The 21,447-nt window shown below is 32.8% G+C and overlaps 1 protein-coding gene across 6 annotated transcripts in view; it reads right to left on the bottom strand.

The window, feature by feature from the left end:
- LOC148605168 (uncharacterized) overlaps positions 1-17,204 on the bottom strand; it is a 77,319-nt gene extending 60,115 nt beyond the window's left edge. For 2 of the 6 annotated variants that reach the window (XM_088548113.1, XM_088548114.1), the window contains exon 1: positions 17,014-17,204. In XM_088548113.1, coding sequence (XP_088404239.1) covers positions 17,014-17,031 — 18 coding nt within the window. In that variant the 5' untranslated portion in view covers positions 17,032-17,204. Of the gene's footprint in view, positions 1-4,471; positions 4,612-4,880; positions 4,948-5,460; positions 5,611-17,013 lie in introns of those variants that run through there. The other 4 variants (XM_088548120.1, XM_088548116.1, XM_088548118.1 and 1 more) reach the window with 4 other exon arrangements.
- Positions 17,205-21,447: the final 4,243 nt, after the last annotated feature.

The raw sequence follows: 21,447 nt of genomic DNA, 5'->3' as shown, positions 1-21,447 counted from the left end.
CAAGAAAACAGAGGGACAAAGACGGTCATTATCCTTCATACAATCCGTCCGTTTTAAGTATTGATAGACTTTTTATCAAAATGTTGTATATCATCGATACTACAATTTGAAAATGAAAAATTAATCAATGTTACCCGTATTTTTTAAGTAAAAGTCTTCGTAAGAATCAGGATCGTTCTGTTGATAACATGTCAAAATCCCATCAATTCAAAAGTACATTTTCATTAATAGTGGTGTCCTGAATTAAAATTAACTGCAAGGTGGTTTCTACCAATTAACTGAAATGTTAACTCTTCTACATTAGGGGAACTCCCACAAATCAATAAAATATTAGAATGTATATCATAAAAAATGTAACCTTTGTGGGAGGTTTTTGGATAAATTACTACACTTTCTGTGAATAATACTAATTTATAATCGAATTTGTACAAAATATTGCTTTTACGTAAAACATTTGCCACACAAGAAAGTATTAGTTGAGAAGGTTATCCCACATAAACTGACTCAAATGTTAAAAGGGTAATCAAGGGAACCAAGATAATAGCGGTAATCAGAAGAATGTAACCCAGGGACAAAGACCAGACTTTGAAAACAGACATACACAACAAAGAACATAAAGTAACTAAAATCATACATACAAAGTAACAAAAGCAAGTGAGCAACTCGGACTCCGCTAAAAAAAAATGTAACCTTTGTGGGAGGTTTTTGGTTAAATTACTATACTTTCTGTGAAAAATACTAATATATAATCGAATTTGTACAAAAAATTGATTTTACGTAAAAATCTGCCATACAAGAAGGTATTAATTGGGAAGGTCATCCCACATAAACTGATTCAAATATTAAAAGGGTAATCAAGGGAACCAAAAACAGACATACACAACTAAAGAACATAAAGTAAATAAAAGCATACATACAAAGTAACAAAAGCAAATGGGCAACTCGGACTCCACTAAAAACGGGAACTATGGACCAGATGCACCGTAGGGTAAGCGTTCATTACAGAATAAACAAAAATTTGCAGTTTGTAATATATACCTACCCGTGAGTTTATTTCCAGTGCGTTTCAATGATTATCTAATAAGGTACGGAAATCAGACCTTCTTTTTTCCTATATTACATTATTAAAGTGTTGGATTTCCTCTGACTATGTTTTCCCCACTAAAATATTCTTACAGTAAAGAAATGGACAATCAATACCTTCAATCGATCATTTCTGTGCTGTTACAAAAACACACATATCGCAAAGTAAGGCAATAATAAAAAAATCTAGATTCTCATCCCCACCCGACCTGATTTTTCTTGCCCGCACGACTTTGTTTTCTTTCAAATTGTGTTTTGAAAAGAAAACCTCCGACTCAAATTTCCGGACATATTCCATGTCTTGTCCAGACCCAATTTAAAATATTCATTATTTAGTAACTTTTACTTCCGGTTTGTGCATCGCGGCTGTCGCTGTTGAAAAATAGTTCCAAATTGATGAAAACAAATAACGGGTCCAGCAGTTGAGAAACATATACTTTGGTTGTGTTGTTTCTATACGCTTGTGCTAGGAAAATCGATCACAAAGCACATAAAGATGATATCAACAACGCTAGTTTTTTGGCAAGAGTGACAGCTAATGTAGGAAAGCTAAAAAAGTGAAAAATAAAAGTCGTCCCCGCACAAATTTTCAAAAAAAGTTGGATGAGAGTTTTTTTTTATTATAGCATAATAAAACCCCACGCCTGGTGATATGAAAGTAAACAGTTAAGTCTGAAAGATTGTATGATATCATAGCGTACTTAGTCGGGCATGATTTACACTAGTCAGATTAGTTCTGTCATAACAATTATCAATAAGCCATTAGTCCATTAAATCAAACTAATGCTCTTAAGTGACATTTCCGATGCACTCGTGTTTAGTTTACTACTAAGAAGATATAAGTGTCGACCAGTACCTTAAGTCCCGTGTCTTTCCTACACGTCAGTGGCTCGCGACCATCATTAAGTCAATTGAGCAGTGCGTTACTAATAACATTATGTCGTCTGCTTTTGTTTTATTTCCAAAGTGTTTGTTTCAGTGAGCTATGTGGCTAAAGTCTGGTTACGTGATTTCAGTTAAATGATCGGATTTTTTTTCAAATTTTCATTAAGTACCAGAAAAACACCTTACATGTAGTTCGAAAAAAATACAGGGCGTTTACAATGACCAACTTTGATGTGCGACTTTAACTTCGTGTATAAAGAGAATAGACATTGTATTGCCACTGTCCGTCCGCCCACCTATCCGTCGAAAACGAATATTATCATGGTAATGCTGCATTGTATGCTTAAAGATTTCAAATGTGGAATGTTGTCAACTATTTATAGTTTTCATCACAATATCTCAGAAACTTGTTTTGCAACTTAAATTGTGGGTCCCATACCACATTTGACATATTTATATCTGTCGAATACGCTTACTCCAAGTATAATAGCATTCCATTTTGCAAAAACTGAATTTTGCAAGAGCAAGAACAGTGGCAAACGTAATTTTTAATTATTTAAGTACAAAATATGTCAGGTTTTTCTAAATAGAAAATATCTATAATGTACAATTTGACAATTCGACAGATAATCCTTTTAACATCCCAAAAAAAAATCAAACAGTTCCATAAACTTATAGGAAATAATTGGCCCATGATATTATTAGTCATATGCCAAGCCCTACCTGTTCAACCCATGCATTGTAAATGGGCAATCAGAGACTATTTTTTCTGAATACAAAGAATAAAATAAAATGACATGGAGCTTCATTTGAGTTTTAGTAAAACAACACAAGCGACTCAAACGATAGAAAATATTTAAGGCAAGGAGTCTAAATCATTGTTTCAGAAGACTAATTGGTATTTACAAGTAAATGGAATTTGTCCAAAACAATTGACAGGTTTATGTGAGCAATGAATATTTGTCTCGACACGTTTGTGTCAAGTCAACTTTACAAGCAAGGAACAAATTATGAACAAAGGGACTGATCAATAGTCATGTATTCCGTCTGTAGGAATGTAAGAATAGACTGTAGCAGTCAATCTATTATCTGACAAACTCGGGAATGTCTTATTTTGCTTAATTCTTTTTCATTTGTTCCTCGATCTTTTATGCGTATCAAAGATTATATAGACTTCAGATACATAATGGTACTAATGAAAGTTGTACTGAAGTTGTCAAGCAGTAACAAAACTCACTAATTTAAGCAGTAAAACTTTTTAAATGGAATCCCTAACTTGACATTTGTAAAAGGATTCAAAAACTTAGCATTAAAAAATCTCTTAGTTTAAACATGTTCTATTTGCTCAAAGCAAAATAAATTGGACTAAAGTCAATTATTTCCTAAGCATAATTTATTGAAGAGTAATCAAGGGAACCAAGATTCTGGCGGAAATCAAAAGAATGAAACCAGACATGAAAAATGGATAAAGACAACTAAGAACAAAAAGTAACTAAAATAATACATACAAAATAACAAAAGTAAATGAGCAACTCTGATTTCACTAAAAACTGGGAGCATGGACCAGGTGCACCGGTAGAGTAAGCGCTCTTTGCTTTTCAAAAAACACCCACTGAGTTGCTCATAAAAGATCAAGTGAAACTTGACACGTTGAACAAATCAGTTTTCATGGTGCAGAAGCAGCCTGTCCTAATTGAACTCCTTTTGTTCGGTAAAAACGGATGTTCGGTTTACCAAGGTGTTCAATAGCACTCCTTGTAAAAATAATGCAAAATGTGATTCATGGTTGGAAAGCCTCTCCCAGTTTTTAGTGCAGTTCGAGTTGCTCATTTGCTTTGGTTATTTTTATGTATGATTTTAGTTCCTTTGTGTTCTTTGTTGTGTATGTCTGCTTTCCATGTCTGGTCTTTGTCTCTGGTTTACATTCTTTTGATTACCCTATTACCTGTGTTCCCTTGATTACTCTTATTTTTAACGCTATACAAAACAGAAATTAACACGTGGCTTTCCTGATGACCCGTGCTCTTTGGAGATAAAAATTATATAGAATGTACAGTATAATTCAAAATTAAGGGAGATAACTCTGTAAGTGACACTAAAATTCAATAGAAACTACTGGATGTGTCATGAAGGTTATCTCCAATGATCAGCCAGGTTTGAATGAATAATTACACATTTCATCATATAGACTTATAAAGCAACTTAATAACAATAAAAAAAATTAAAATAAATAAATAAAAATATGTAGCCTTGTCGGGTTGTTTCATATTTTACAGAATGTGTATAATTTTTATCTGGAGTGATACTTAAATTCATTTAAATTGATGTAATGGGACTTCTAAAAATGGCTAGTTTAAACAGGTTTTCGGATTACTTACAATTCGCCTTCCACAAGTTATACAAAATGAGAAATGTTGGTCACGAAAACTATCAAAAACATTTTTCATCGCAATCCAGGATTAAAATGCTCTTTTAAAAACTTGTTTTGTTGTAAAGGGCTTACCTGTATGGAAAATAAAATCACAGTAACGGTGAATAAATTCCTTAATAATCTAACAATGCCTCATTTAGAAAAAAAAGACAAAACCCATGACCGCATTTTTGGCGTTTCTATAGATAACTATTCTAAATATCTGAATGTTTATTTAAATGTAGTCATATTTCAACAAGGGCTAAATGAACCACACCCTTTTTAAGTACATGCACAAAACTGATATAATATACAATTGTAGGAAATGTCAACACCCTTACATGTATGTCAGTGCTTTAGGGATGAAGTACTTCTACTATCTCCACCAAAAATGTGGGAATCTTTTTCAATCTGACACCATTTGACATAATATTGAGGGATTTATGTGGCATTAGATTTGTATCGAAATTGATAACGATTTCGATACCGCGCTCGTACTTACAGTTATCAGTTATGGCTGTAATGCAACGTGCGGACTTTTTAGCTTGGCCTGAAATTCCAGTTTTCTTCTCTGTTCAATCCACTCGACAACGCCTATCAAGTTGTCACACTTGTCTTAAGATATTTAATTGTGTCAACCGAAAGTAATGTGAAAAGGAAATATCTCCAAACATAATTTAAAACATGTAAATCATCGTGCAAATTTCTTACACATGAAAAAATGCTTCTTTTATATACATGTATATTTTATTAAAAAAGAAATACAGCAACCTTAATAAAAGGATAAACTGTCATATCATAACCTATGTGCAGTATCCTAAATAAAACCAACAAAACCAAGTGAACGATTATGGGGGTGGGGGAGGGACTGGGGACGCAAACTTTTCCTTAATAAAAATGTGAAACAATATGCGCTATATAACTTTTCAACTCGGTATCATTTTTCGAGAGGAAGGGGGTATTTTGTCTCCCCCTCCCCTGGATCCGCCCATGATTCTTTACTACTCTCATTATTTGGTGAGAGCTTTCGAACAATACAAAGTTTGCATGGCATTCTTAAATTACACCTATAAATAACTAACCTTGTAACGTGTCTTTCGTTATTCAAGTAATTCCAAAGAACCGTTTTCAGTTAAAGCATGTGAGCCCTTCCAAACACCCTGACAAAAGTAGACGCAGGTTTTAAAGTGGCCATGACTACGTAAATATTCCCACAGAAGACCAAATGGCATGTCGCCTAGACGGTGTCTTACGTTTTATGATGACACTATCGAATTAGGAGATTGCAATACATAAAATCATGATATTGCCATTCTGGGCATCAGATAATATTCGACGCCCACGGTTTCGTGAAGTCGTTCTCAAAGACCACTTAAAAGTATATGACTCATGCAGTTGTTATAATTGAACTGTACTTTTTTGCATAAAACGAAGTCAATTCCTTGATCATTATTTATTTATATAATATGGAATAAATCAGGCATTGGTAGGCGTTAACATGACTTACTATTGGCCTACGGTACATTCTATCCAAAAACAAATCCATAGAATTAAAAACAATTTTAAAAAAAAATTCTAACTGTATGGAATCTTGATTTTTGTTTTATCATGTACTTTCAGTTTTCTTCTATACTATATTTTCAGTATCTATTTTATGGGTAAAGGGTAAAAAATCGTCATGTGATGTGAAAATTGTAAAGGAAAATACTTGTAAAAATTTACCCTCTCGATTCATATTCTTAAGTTCAAGTCCAAAATCTTATATTGGCTTATAATTGAAAATTATGGTCAGTAAAAAAAGTTACCTTAAAATTTTTGCGTAAGAACAAAATTCATTACTGAATTATAAATGACTTAAATCACTATTTTAAAGACAATTTCAAATATTTTTTGAAAAGGATATGGAACAATGACCAGATTCTATAAAATTAGTAGGAAGAGCTACATTTTTTGTATGTGATTGTTTGGAATTGCCATTTGCAATTGAGAAAAAGAAAATATCGTCACTGGATTCTTGAGAAAATCTGCGATAAAAAAGTAATGAAATTACGAGTAAGGATATAATATGTACAATGTGATAAATTATCTTTGAACAATGCTTAAATTGAACTACATTTAGTGCATCTATACTTTTATCACTTCTTATTCCAATTCAATAATAAATGGTGGTGTAACTGCGAACAAACAACGGGAGTTCGAGAGTGATCTGACGGAGGACCACTAATGCGTCACTGTGTATGAACTACGAGAAGTCGAAAGTGACATAACAAAAGACTTCTAAGACGCCACTGTGCACGAACAACAAGAAGTCGAAATTGACATAAAAAACACTTCTAAGACGCCACTGAGCACGAACAAGAAGAAGTCGAGAGTGGCATAACAAAAGACTTCTAAGACGCCACTGTGCACGAACAACAAGAAGTCGAAATTGACATAAAAAAACACTTCTAAGACGCCACTGTGCACGAACAACAAGATGTCGAGAGTGACAAAACAACAAAACCAGTCAATACAAAAACTTTTTTTTAAAAATAATTATTTGGTTAAGGTAGTTGCTTTGGCATTATTACTGATACTAGAACTTTAACATATTAAGACTACGTAGTTGCACGACATTTAATATGTAATGTGAAACACGGAATATAAACGTCCAGTATGGCACCGGCCATTTCATTAGCACGCGGGGGAAATTTTTTGGAAAAAAAATAAAAAAATAATTTTATATATTCCCATTTCTTAACAAGCGATGAACAAGGCAGGTTTTCAAATAAAAAAATCGATTTAAGTTGCTGCTGAAGTTTAGTATTATACATGTGTATATTTAAAACATGTTTCTGTTTTCAGATTTTTAAAATGTTTACCCTCTTTTAGTAAGTAAATTCGTCTCTCATCTACACAGCATGTTGCGTTATTTTCCCAAGCCTAATTTATAATAGACTTTCACATTTTTATACTTATTTCAATTAGACTTCAAACCCCTAAAGAATAAACATTAACACTCTGGTTTCTGTAAAAGAAAAATGGATCTTAAAAATCGTGACTACACTTCATTTTAGTGATACTATGTATAAAAATCAATTTTCCGAAAGACTTTCATAGAAAATGCTTGACACTTTAATGTTTTTGTATATCGGATATACCAAAGCAGAAAATAAATATGTGGCATAAACCCCACCAATCACATCTTTAATCATCAATTATTTATAAATAGACAACGGGGTTCTATATGTAGAACAAAACCTCATGATAATAAGTGGGATCGGTTAAAATAACAAAGCAAATGAAGGAGTTACGGAAACGGATAGCCATATCAAATGCAATAACTTCCAAATATACTTTGTGAGAAGTACATGTACTGTTCTTAATTGTTTAAGAGTAGGTAACCATATTCTTGTTCTACTGCGTTAATGCCGAGATTAAAACAGACTGATTTTTCTTATTGTCAACAAAACCAAAACCAAAAAAAAAAAACAAAAATGCTAAGAGAAGGATTTAAGGAGGCCTAGGTGAAATATGTACAATAAGGGATTATTCTGCTTTGTATTTTCCTTTTTGGCATGTCCTGCTTTTTTATTTCAGGAAAGTTAGTATCAGGCCTTTTCATCTATAATTTCATTCTAGTCCCTTAAAAACAAATTGTATTTCCATAATATAAATTAAAACAAGGGAACCTATGACAAAGATTAATAGCAAATATTGACCATGTTGGAATGTAACATGTAGGAATAAAAAGTGTCAAAACCTGGCTTTTATGGAAGATCTATAATTGATATAATTAATAATCAATTTAAAATCATGTGATTGGTCGAAATTTGAGTCGAAGAAGATTTTAGTAATGTCTCAATTTCACTCGGCATAAGAACCCAAATACTTCTAAATCAATTATCATACGTGTAAAACATATGAATTTGTTTTTGGCCTGTTGTGTACTCGTCAATACAACTATAATTGTAAACCCTAAATTATTGGCTTGCAGGTGCATTGTACTTCGACATGGAGTTTACGGGTTTAGAATAGAATTCTTCGCAGGGCACAGCTTTATACGACCACAGAGGTCGAACCTTGAACAGTTGGGGCAAGTAAGGATCGACGCACCATTCAATCTGGATACAGATTTTAATTTTGATTGGGATTAAGTTCCCTTTTTGGTTACTTATTTCTCAATGGACACAAACTCAGAATCAATCCCAGGCTCCTTCTGGATGTGGAACCCTTTGGTACAAATTCAAAGATCCAGTCACTTTAATTCACTATGAAAAGAAAGGCTATGAGAAATCGCGTTGACAAGTTTTTGAAGATGAAAGAAAAAAGCAAAATGGACAAAAGGGATAAAATGATATTTGGGACAAAGAAAAAGTAAAACTATATATACAATAATTTCGACTTAATTTTGGCCATTTCAATATGCTTAGTGCTTAACTCCACTCTTTACAGATATGCCATAAAAAAAGGCTTTATATGTTCAAGGCTGCGACGACAAAAGCAACATGGTGTGACTTATTTTCTAATGTCAATGTATCACTCGTGTCACTTTTGTTCGTAAGAAAGATTCTTCAAATCCTAACATTTTGCCTTCTACTCATTTCAGTGATTACACTAATCCTTCATTGGTGTCACCGTACCAGCATTTTGTTTCCGTCGCGTATAAAAATCTTAATTAGGAACCTCGAAACATACGGATTCACTTTAAAAAAACAACCATAAAATTCCTGTGATATATTTTAATTGCATTTGATTCTAAAATCTCAAGCATTCAAATTGAATTACTTGAATTAGAGCATGGATCTACCGGCGAATCAAGTTAAGAAAAGGCAATTACAGTTCGTTCAATACCATTAGCTTGCGTTTTGTATTCCCTAGCAATGCATACTAATTTGACTATAGTGTTTCACATATATACAGCAAGCGGTATAGCTGGAATCTTTTGGTGTCATCAATATAATGTTGCCTTTCTTCTCTTCCAAAAACAGTAAAAAAAAGTTTCGATTTATATTCAGTTCTTTTGAATCTGCGCAAATCACAATGAAAAATTTATATTGAGTTCTTTTTAATCTGCGCAGATCACAATGAAATATTCATTCTGTATTCGTAGATAATTGAATATATTTTTGTTATTTGATATTTTTCAACACAAGTTACGACATATTTCATTTGAAACAACAGAGAACCCTTTGTAATTTTGATACATATTTGGTTTGCATGCAATATATACATAGAATGTACAAAGTCGTATAAAATTAGTAATTCAAGCTGGTGCTGATAGTGTGAATCTCATATAATTGCGCATTGCACGCACAACTAACTTCCGGATGAAGATATAAAAATGCCGATCGAGAGAGTGTTTTACTTGCAATTTTTCTATACTAATTGGCCTAAAGCCATATGGTTTTGATGCCAATTTCCTTAGTCTCCCTTTTAATTTCGTGAAACCTCTGCATCCTGAAATGTTCTACCACTGCAGCACGTAAATCACTACTAGTACCAACTGTGAAAACGTAATCGGTGGGAAAACAACTTCTGTGGCTTTTGTGGTCCGTTTAAACCAAGAAACGAATACATTTTTAAATGAAAAGAGAAGCATAGCATATGATGGAATGACCAACAATCTGAATTCACTCAATTAAAGTCCTGTCATATCTAGAAAATGGATGCAGGAAGATACATGTTTACAATGCATAAATACGGAAATTTGCGGACAAATTAACATAATATTGTTCTTTGAAATTTCAGAAGCCAGACCGCTGATGAGACCCGGTTTCTTTTAATACAGATATAACAAACTGTATTTAAAATCTAAAAGGATCGAAACACCAGCTTTTACAAATTGTCAAGCACCCTCAATGTAAAAACTTTTAAGGAGATTACCAGTGTTACCGATATGAAAATCATAACGCGTAGTATTCAAAACTTTGAGACAAAAGTTTTGCATTGACTAGAAAACAAATATTAATTGTGATAAATATGTTACAGTCGACCTGAGTCTTGGGTACGGGATTAAGCATTGTATAGAGGAGATTTGATGGATATTTTATACAAAGTTTAAAACGAGAAGAAAGATAAAAGATTGTAACGCCCTTTATTAAAGTAGTTAAGAAGCTTTATTCTGACAACTTTTTGGATTTACCACGGTTTCACAGCATAAAGTGATGTAAAATGTGATGTAAATTGTAATCTAAAAGTTGGAATGAATGGCTGCTGTAAAACCTAACAACAGTTTAATAGGCCAAAAGTTCTATTGCTGTACTGTAATATCATGGTGTGACGTCAAAATTTTGAATCATTCATGACGTGAATATGCTGCAAACTTAAAGAACAATGCAATAATCAATGGGTGTAAAAAAAGTGGACGTGGTCTGAACAACGCTAAAAATCAAGTATAATTGTCTTAAAAAACATAGTTGATTAAGCAATTTATTGCACAATTTTGTATAAAATTAACAAGATGTTCCCCAAATGGAGGTTCCAGACAATCATTTGGTCAATTTTGCCAAAATAAATTAGTACATGTTAACATGTCTGATATTAAAAAAATCAACAGAAATTCAAATCCGTAGACCCCCATAGATCCACTACTTGTATACATGTAATTTATTGTTTAATTGTTATTTGAAATAAATTTAAATATTTGAATATGGCTAGAGCTAAAACAATGGACTTTGATGAAATAAACTTAAGTGTTTCTAGAAAAGCAGATGATGCTTACCCTACCGGTGCATATGATCCATGCCTCCAGTTTTTAGGGGAGTCAGAATTGCTCATTTACTTTAATAATTACTTTCTTTGCACGTGTTAGTTTGATTATATCATGTTCTTTGTATTGTGTGTCTATTTCCCTGTCTAGTCTTTATCCGTGGATTGTTTTCATTTGATTTCTGTTCATATCTTGGATCCCTTGATTACTCTATGATACAATGACGGATACCTTAAAATCCATGCTACTCTGCATGGACACTGTTTTTTTCATAGACGACAGGGATAGGCAACTATCTATATACAACATGTAAACATAATTCATGTACAAGTATGTGTAAGTGTAAGGCAAAAATCATATAATCTAGAAAACAATATGCAAAACATATGAATACAGTATTACCAGTTTATTGTACACTCAAACTGACATCAGGTATTAGAACTGACTGCCATTTGTTCTGACAATCTAGCCAAATACTTCCAATTATTGATTCCATTGGACCACATGCAAAGATATTTTCGGTTGTAATTGGGAAAATATCGTAAAGCCTGTATATAATGGACCAGTTAAAGCGACTAGAACGAACCCGAGACCTTGTAGTTACTAGGAATATAATTGGTAACTTTGCAGTCTGATTTAATTTTTTTCTAATCTCTAAACCGCAAAACAAATACTGAATGTCCTTCGTCAGATTGAAGTAGTACTTGGAACTGGCACTTAGTACACTGCAAAATATTTTCAATCCAGTTTTTCATTTTTTTCTCCTTTTTTTAGTCAAGCATTCTAGTATTGTAAAACATCAGATGCACTTCAATCGGAGTAATAAATGGTACTGGTTTTTTTTACCTACATGCACATCCAAGTATCAATTGGAATTAAATGTCAGTCCAGAACCACTTTTTCTTCTGATCAGCTCATTGGGCCATAGGCCCATTTCTTAAATTGTAAAGTTTTTTTTAATAGAAAATTAGAACGTTCGTTTCAGTAAGTACCTGTCTCTGACTTGTTTATTTAAACTGCTTTTCAGTTAAATTACAACGCATTTTTTTTAAAAAAGACATTGTAGAACTTGTCTTCCATCGATAGTTCTGATGTTGTACAAATGATGAAATAGCATTTAAAATGTTTCACAGACCGCCTGCTCCTTACAGAAAAAGACCTTTTTAATTTCTAATATTTTCGTTTACATTATTCGGATCCATTAGTCATCGGGATCTTCTATGAAATCAAAGAAGATGGAACAAGGTGTGTACTTTACCGTGTTTTATCAACTGCCCGATTCTCACAGAGACTCTTACATAGTTTAAAGTATTTCCATTGATGCGAGACAAGTATAAAATTATATCGAATCCATCAGCCGCGGGATAATTCATGTGTGATAATAATAAAAGAAGATGGAGCTAGGTATTTTACCTACAATGTTTCACCAACCGCATGATTCTTACAAACACTGATACAAAAAATTAAGTATTTTTGTTGGAGGCGACAGAAAATAAATCGGATCCATTAGTCGTGGATGATCTTCTGTTAGATAATAATCAATGAAGATAGAACATGTGGTGCCGATAATGGACTTAGATGAAATTAAATCTGGGTGAAATAGGCGCTTAACTTGAATTTGGAACCATGTATGTATATATATGTGATATATCGAATATTTACTACGACGTTAGTGAAAGCCAATAGTTTCAGAGACATCTGTCACATTTATCGGTTATATATAGAAAATGAAATACGCAGTGTGTATTCAAAGATTTTGAAAAAGGGGGGTCGAAATAAACCAACAGAAAAAGGCTGGTTCCAGTCCAGAGACCCGCCGCGTAGTTGCAAAAAATATTAAATAAATAAAAATAAACATTTATGTGCATTTACCACGAGTTTTTTTATATACATATACAGGTCTTTTTCGGTGTGTAGCTTGTTTCAATTGTTTCAAATGTATTTTAAGTACCAGTCCATATAAAATTCAGACATTGCTAATGGTAAAGTGATTCATGGGGAAGAATTACCCACCAAACAAACGATGCTTTTTCAGTCTACATATGCTATACTTTCACATAACGATGATCTCTTCTGCATTCAGATCTGAACTTTTTAGAAAATCATACATTCATCTTCCACTGAAATCAACCAAATCAAGAACGATAACTCTTGCACAGTGCAAATTCCATGTATAATCTTTATAATTTTTTCTCAAATTTTAAAGCTTAACAACCACATGAAAATCTAAGACTGGTTATGTGACCAGTAACTGTTTCTGAACAAGAAATAAAACTGAATTCTTTGGTTTTTTTTACCTGCATAAATCACCTTCTGTCTGATTTTTAGAAAGGCTGCTACTTAAAGACAACGCTGTAAACCTTTAAATAATATTTCCTAGTCACCAGAGGATGCACAAACACATTCAATTCAACACATAACACATAAAGTCACACAACACTTTAAAAAAAGATTTAATTTAAGTAGCAATCCAGCTAAGACTCATACAAAATGTGATTCATGGATAAAAAGCCTACATATTTTTATTTTTGATATTTTGTTTAAAATGTCATAGTAAACAGAAATAAACATGTGGTTTTTCATATCACCCGTGATCTTAGGAGATAAAAATTATATAGAATACACTTTAGATTTCAAAATTATGGGAGATAACTCTGTAAATGGTACTCAGATACAATAGAATCTACCGTATTTTCAATGTTGATTATCTCCTAAGAGCAGGTAGATTTGAATGAATAATTACACATTTCATAGTATAGACCCATAAAAGAATTTAATTACAAAAATAAAAATATATAGCCTTTTTTGGGGTGTATCACATTTTTCAGATTTTACACGATTCTTACAAAGACAGCTACTTAAATAGTTGAAAAAAAAATCAACGTAATATGTTAAATATAGTGTTTGTAACATTTCATCATCCTGAGATTCTCACGTCAAGCGTTACCTTTTACAATGAAGCCAATGATCGCTGCGGTCAGAACAATAACACAATAATGGATGTATACAATAAACATTAGCATTAGATATATAAACACATTGAGGCACTGATTTACTTAATCTAGTTCGTTATTCTCAACAGAATCAATTTAGTGATAACTGATACATGTACTTGTATACAAATCGTAAGTAAAGTTGTAGCATCATCGTCATGTATAGCTGTAATGTAAACAAGTTCAGCCCCTGAATGAATTTAATGCTTGATATCGTGGCATCTATAAACTTCAACAAGTAAAAGAATGGTGTAGTTTCTTCTATTTTCCCAGTCTATTTTTAGTTGTGGATAAACACCTAAAGAAATTGATCAATTCAGTAACTATTTTACCCATATCAATATCGTTACAATATTTTGTATTTCGTATCAAATAAACCTGTTACGGTCATCCCGTTCGTCAGTCTTTTGTTCTGTTACGGTCATCCAGTTCGTCAGTCTTTTGTTATATAACGGTCATCCCACAATCGTAACGGTAAATAAGTCGGCCTCTCAATATGAATTTAAGGCTTGATATCATTGGCATTTTGAATGTTAGAGGTTACGTGTATTGTAAGTAAGTCAGGACATCTACATGCATATGATATCAATGAAGTTAAACTGTCTCGAACTTAAAATGAATCAAGAACCAATTTAATAAAATATACTCTATATACTTTCTGTACACGTACTTTTTTTCGCTTAATTTTATCCTATATTTGTGATGAAAATCAACAAGTAAGAAAAGGATATAGAATTCAAAGACACGGAGCATCCGTACATCTTGATAATTTTCATTCAGTTTGCACTGTTTCAAATGGATTTCATTAGGTGTATGCGCATCGTAAAATGTAAACTCCTGAGGCAGATACAGGAATGGAAGAACGGAAAGCCACTTTAATTTACCGAAGAGGGGTGCGCACCGTCATGCTTCTTATTTTTCTTCATCTTTTTTTTCTCTAAAAAAATGAGAAGTCGCACATCCAACGCTATGGACCTGGATCTGTCTTCTAACTCTACCTTCAGATAAATTTTACATATTTCTATCAGCTATTTACAATGAAGAACGTGTCAAAACCGAAGTTCAAAAGCTTGATAAAGGTTTCGGTTACATATGCTTCATTATAATCAAAACACATGTACCTACACACCAATACCTGACCACCGAAAAAGGTATCAAGTATAAAACCAAAGGGCCCCCTCAATAAAAAATCAACACAACTAAAAAAAAGCAAAAGCAAAACAAAACAAAACAAAACTACAAACAAATCAAAGCTTAAAGCATTATAAAGAAAGTTAAAACACACCCAATAGTTTTATAACATCCTTAGCAGCGTCACAGGTCAGTAAGCTTTCTAGAAAATGATGACAGTAAACGCCTTTAAAATGTTTCGATAATTTTTCACCCTAAGCGGTGATGTTTTAACGAATATAAAACTTTTAACAGACCGTCGTAGAAATGCTGGTAGGTTAAATTACGTCAAAGCAAAAATATGCATCTTATTCAAACTCGACAAGACCATCTAAATTTACGAAAACGTGACGTATGCCAATACAATACACACTTAAATGCTTTTAGTGTCTCACAAAACTTGATCACATCCATTAAAAAGTTTAACGCTGTAATACTAACAAATATCTACATTGCACCCAAACTTAGGCAAAATCTTTAAGTTTAAATAGTACAAACAAACATGGCGGTGATTCTGCAATAATTATAGATATTATATGTGTTCTTTCACAGCACCTTATATACATCAGATATACTAGAAATACATTTACAAGAGCATAAATATTGTCATAAATTGCTACAAATTGATATTGCCAACAGAGAAACAATGGAGCTTTATGGTAAACGCATTTTACAGAGCCATGGTATTTATGCATAGACGAGGATTGCAAAATTGTACACACTGGTCGTAAAGCCTATTTGCTTGCAAATAAGGTATAACCCGGGAAACCTATAGATCATGGAGTTATGTAAGATTCTGTAGAATTATGTTCTTTTAGATTGTAATATATGAGAACACTGTGCAATTTGTCAAGATATCAATTTTCAAGCGGATCTGAATATTATTGTAATACACTTGGGAAATGAGATGGGTTTAATAATCAACCTTATTGCACTTTTCATTAGAGATCTAGCATTTTCTGTTGTAATGAAAACGGAAAAATACGGATTTCCGAAGCAAAATGCATTCAATAAGAACTTAAAGTACATTGTTGTAAAATGTCAATTTAAGGAATCGGAATTGGATTTCATAAATAGGTTAAAAAGGTGTCCATAATGTCATACATATATGATGCTTTAACTTTAAAATGTTGCTTTCACGTCTAAACTCTTTTTTTTTGTAAAGAGAACATTTGTGTCAACAAAATGAAATAACAAAGAAAACACTTGGATGTGCTTTACAAATTTAGGGGCCTGATACGCAGACTTCTCTTGGCAACATTCCCTTCCCACACCCGAAACGTGACAAAACATGAAGATAACTGTCCAATTTACCTATAATTGCCCCATTAATAAAAGTTTAATAAAATATTCGTTAAATATTTTCTTCAGTTTCAGGTTAAATAAAGCAGCCCCCGTCACTTTAAGCGTGACGGACGGACAGACGGACGACGTAGTAACCGATGATGATGCAGGTATTAAAAAGGATCATGGGCAATTTACTACCTGTATTCCATATCATTAGAAAGACGTAAAGTACTTGTTTTTTTTCTTTAATGGATCATTACCAACTTAATTGACTGAAATTCTCATTCGTAAGTTAACAATGAAAAAAGTTTTAATAATTTTGATAACCAAAATTTCTTTAAAATGCGTATTTACTTAGGATAAAATAAGGAAAATACGATAGATTCCTTAATTCAGTTAAATTAAAAGTACTTTTGAATACCAATTAAAAATACCAGTACTAAAATATGCTTCACAAAATAATGTTAGAAAAGAAAAGGATAACCTCAGCTTACCTTATGGTATCTACACATCCAATTCACTCGTTCTCAGAGCGTATTTAGCCGAGAGACACTACTGCTATATACAACGGAAGTTATTTCTCAACAAAAAACCAAATATTGATGCAAAAATGATATCTTGTTTAATTATTTCCTTTGATAAGAAGCGTAAGCTGTGAGAAAAGATGTGAACCACCTCGATCAACTATACAAGGCAGAAATGGGCGTCTTAATTGGGCAGTGAAATATTTGATTAGGGTGGGATAGAATACAATTTGCTTGTTCCTTAAGTGAGTTCAAGTTATCGTAATATAGTTTGATAATTATTAAATGATCTCTGCTCCAATGAGATAGAACAGACCAAATTCATATTGAGGATCTTATACAGAACGATAAGGAAGGGTTAGATGTTAATAGGATATTATCTCCCCTTGATATAAGTGGCATCAAATTGCACGTAGAGAAATTCATAGGTGACTGTTTTTATCAATAAATGGATGATGATAGTAAATGGTAAGGTCGGTGATCAATGAAATATAAAACGTGCGTATCGTCAGCTTTTTACGCCCATGTTGAAATAAAGAAGAACTCGGACAATTTATTTGAAAAAAAAGTTTGATTAATTTGTGATCATATCAATCATACAAGAGTTTTAAGTGTAGTTTCAAGACGATAAATACCAAAAATTATTGATCAAAGTTTTGTAATACGTATAGGGATTCAGCTATTTTGTGAAGTACACGTCTAATTACTAGACCTATGCCGTTTTAGATATTTTTGTCTTACGCGCTGCAAAAGTATTGAATGAGTTAATGACTAAAGTAATTACTTTTAAAATGTGTTGGTCTAATTTGCCCTCGAGGTACTAGCTTGTTTTTGTCTGGCACAACTTTTATACCATTAATTTTATTCATTCAAAATTATTGATCAAAGTTTCATTTGATACTTTAACAAAATCTAACGTATTAAGGAGTGTCAAAAAGTAATAAAATGAAATAAAACTCTAGTTGGCTTGGTTAAAATCAAAAACATGCGCACGCAAACTTGGAACGGTTCTATCGTATAAAACATAAATATAGTTAAGTACGATGGAGGATCTATGGGAAGGTTCTGAGTGGTGGGGGTAAAGGTTGGAACCAACCTCTTGATGAAGAAATTTGATAATTTTGTACAAACTTTGGTAATATGGGCAAATTATAGCCTGAAATTCCCTTTTATAAGTTATACTTGAGATATGATATGTGACTGTGATATAAAGCGGTATCATCTTTGTTTTATCTACGGAGTTCAATTTCTATATATTTAGCATCAGACTTAAAAACTTTAACATGTTCCTTCCTTACTGCGGAGCAGAAGTAAATAGCTGTTTCATGGTTTAAATTAAATTTTCCACTCTCAATACTGAACTCTGCATTTTAAAGCAAGTTAGTACAATGCATTAGGAACAGTTTCGCGAATTCGTGGTGTGTATAGTGTTCGTGCCTGGCGAAATTTCCAACACAACAAAGCTAACAAGTACAATCTTAAAAAAAGAGATAGCCGACGCAGTAAAAATGTTCTTCTTTTTATTTCTAAGTTTCTACATTTCTTTCAAGAAAATAACACATGGCACGCAATTACAAAGTTTCGGTACATTTTTTTCGAACGCCACTAAGTTATCAGTATTTGTCCAATCGGGAAACAGAATTGCGGTCAGGTGACTTGCGTTTCCATAGAAGAGCGTCCTTAAGGTCAAAAGGTAAAAAGCGAAACTATACCGACTGCGTCAGAAAAAGGTAGTGGATTGATATTTTAATTAGTTAAATAGGAAGCGGTGATAAGGTCTACATGGGGAAATGATTATCATTATCTGTTACCAAAAGACAGATCATTGAACGGAATGCAGGGGACAAAATGAATTCATGAATCAAAGTGTGATTCATCATTACTGAATTTTATAAATCATCGTCTGTCAATAGTACTTCTAGGTGGAATCCATCAATCTCCACAACGTTATCATTTATTATAACGTAAATGTGTTTGTTTGTGTATTATCAAAATTATATGCGAGTGAAGTGCAATCGCTTATAATACTGAACAACTGCCATTGGAAAAAAAAAAAAAAGAAAAAAAAAGATTTTTGTAAGTCAAGAAACAAGGACTGTTCACAAAAATGTAGTTAGAAAAAAAACCCGATCAAATCAAAACAACAACAACAACAACAAACAAACAAACAAGACAACAAAAACATACAGAAACCGAATCCCAAACTAATTAGTCGTGTTCTAAGCAAGGGACATATACCTAATCGTAGAGATCGTCGTCGACTATTCATATATATATATAAGGAATAAAATTATCATCAATATAAATGTGTGTGTTTTGGACGGCATTCGCATTGTGTCTTCGGAATTGAGATCGGAACGAAAGTAAAAAGGAAAACGTTAATAGCAATATGTGACTTTCTCATAATGTAAACCTTGTACATATTTCCAATCCTCTTTTACTATTTTAGATTGACATTTAGACGTTCAAGAAATCGATTTAGTTTGGGACACTTTGCATTTTAATTCTCATCATACTTGCACGTGCATGTTGCCGTAGAGCCCTCCACTCTCGCTGCAGAGTTTTGGTCGCTATTAAAATATAGAAAGTCCGTTTTTTTTAATTACCGAGAAAAGTAAACAAAGTAAACAAAACAAAGCAAACAAAAAACAACAACAACAACTAATGAATAAACAGAACATTAACGATAGCAGTAAAGCTTATGTAGAATTTTCGTATTTTCTAAAAGTTCTATTTCTTAAAGTTTGTAACATAGTCAGTGATTTCGAAACAGCCAATAGCTTAATCAACTGCAGATGAGACAAATGCGTGTTTTCCTTTTTAAAATAACTGGAAGAATACGCATGGAATCGGAAAAGGAAATAACATTGTAAAAACATCCAGATAAAACAGTCTTCGTATTTATCCATGTAAAATAAAATGGTTGCTCTCCGTCCTCATGAGGCTCATAACAATTGTAAAGAATGTTAAAAACCCCAATCTTCATTAGATATTAAACTCTCGTGAGAATTTCTTCATGCCAAATTGCGCGCTTTTACCAACAACGTATTTTACTTTCTAATAGGCATATAGTCAATAACTGAAATTGACATATTTGAATTATCTCTCTTTTGCCAGGACGTTTTGTGTTTTAAAGAAAAATGTGTAATTGTATAAAAGGACACACTTTATTATTAATTAAATTCATATATTTTTAAATATTTTAAACCAGACAAACTGCTTTGTTCTTTTATGTTAGTGTTGGTGTTTGTTCCCCTTTATCAATGAATTTCTCTACTATATTAGTAAATCAATTTTATGATAAAAATTATTAATTATCACATTCAAGTACAAATACAGTACTAAACTTTCAATCAGAACTTCTTGAGCACTGAACTTAAAGGAAAAGACCATGTTATGGTGCAAGTCATAAATATCGAAACAAGTCTTTTAAATGTTTATGAAAATTAAATTGAGACAAAATTATTTCCTTTTATTAACTAATTAATCGTGATTTAAAATTAGGCAATTTGAATTTCCCGCGTCTATGAGCGTCACCATGATCGGTTGAGTTGTGACGTCAGGAAGTCGGTTTGTAAAGTGAAAGTAAATAGATAATTGATTACGATGTCCGAAGAAATCTCAAATTTGGACTTTTCCCCTGTAATTTCAACCCAAAATAAACTGAAGAAGAGATTGATGCACAGCATCTAAGCAAATGTCAGACAACATTGACGAAGAGTAATCAAGGGAACCAAGGTTATAGCGGTAATCAAAAGAATGTAATCCAGGGACAAAGACCAGACATGGAAAACAGACACACACAACAAAGAACATAAAGTAACTAAAATCATACATACAAAGTAATAAAAGTAAATGAGCAACTTGGACTCCACTAAAAACTGGGAGCATGGACCAGGTGCACCGGTAGGGTAAGCGTCCTCTGCTTTTCTAGAAACACCCGCCGAGTTGCTAATAAAAAGTCAAGTCCGGGGTAGACAAACGAGGAAAGGCAAACTATGACCCGTTGAATAAATCAGTTTTCATGGTGCTGATGGATACATCATAACGACCCACGAGTTCATAATGACGACAATAAAACTTCTGTAGTGATGACTTCAATCTTGTAGCAACATAACCCTGTTCCAGAAGCCTATTTGTGAGAGTTCTAGCGCGATACAAAAAGTCTGCATAGTTTCGGCAAGCTCTGGCATAACGTATGAGTTGTGATATGAATACTCCATACGCAGGAGCCGAAGGGATGTTGCCACAGATGAAAGGAAAGTTGAAAATTCTGAATGAAGAGTCATCACGTTTGTCGTAAAGTTTGGTCAATAGTTTTCCTTTACCATCGATTTCTAAGTGTAGGTCAAGATATGAGGCTGACTTCACAGTGTCTGTAGTATCCTTTATCTCAAATTCTTT

The sequence above is a fragment of the Perna viridis genome, chromosome 10 (genome assembly GCF_037379345.1).
Source record: "Perna viridis isolate PV_CMFRI_1.1 ecotype Kerala chromosome 10, ASM3737934v1, whole genome shotgun sequence".
NCBI classification, from domain to species: domain Eukaryota; kingdom Metazoa; phylum Mollusca; class Bivalvia; order Mytilida; family Mytilidae; genus Perna; species Perna viridis.
Note: the sequence above shows the minus strand (reverse complement) of the source record. Positions and strands in the feature narration are given on the sequence as shown.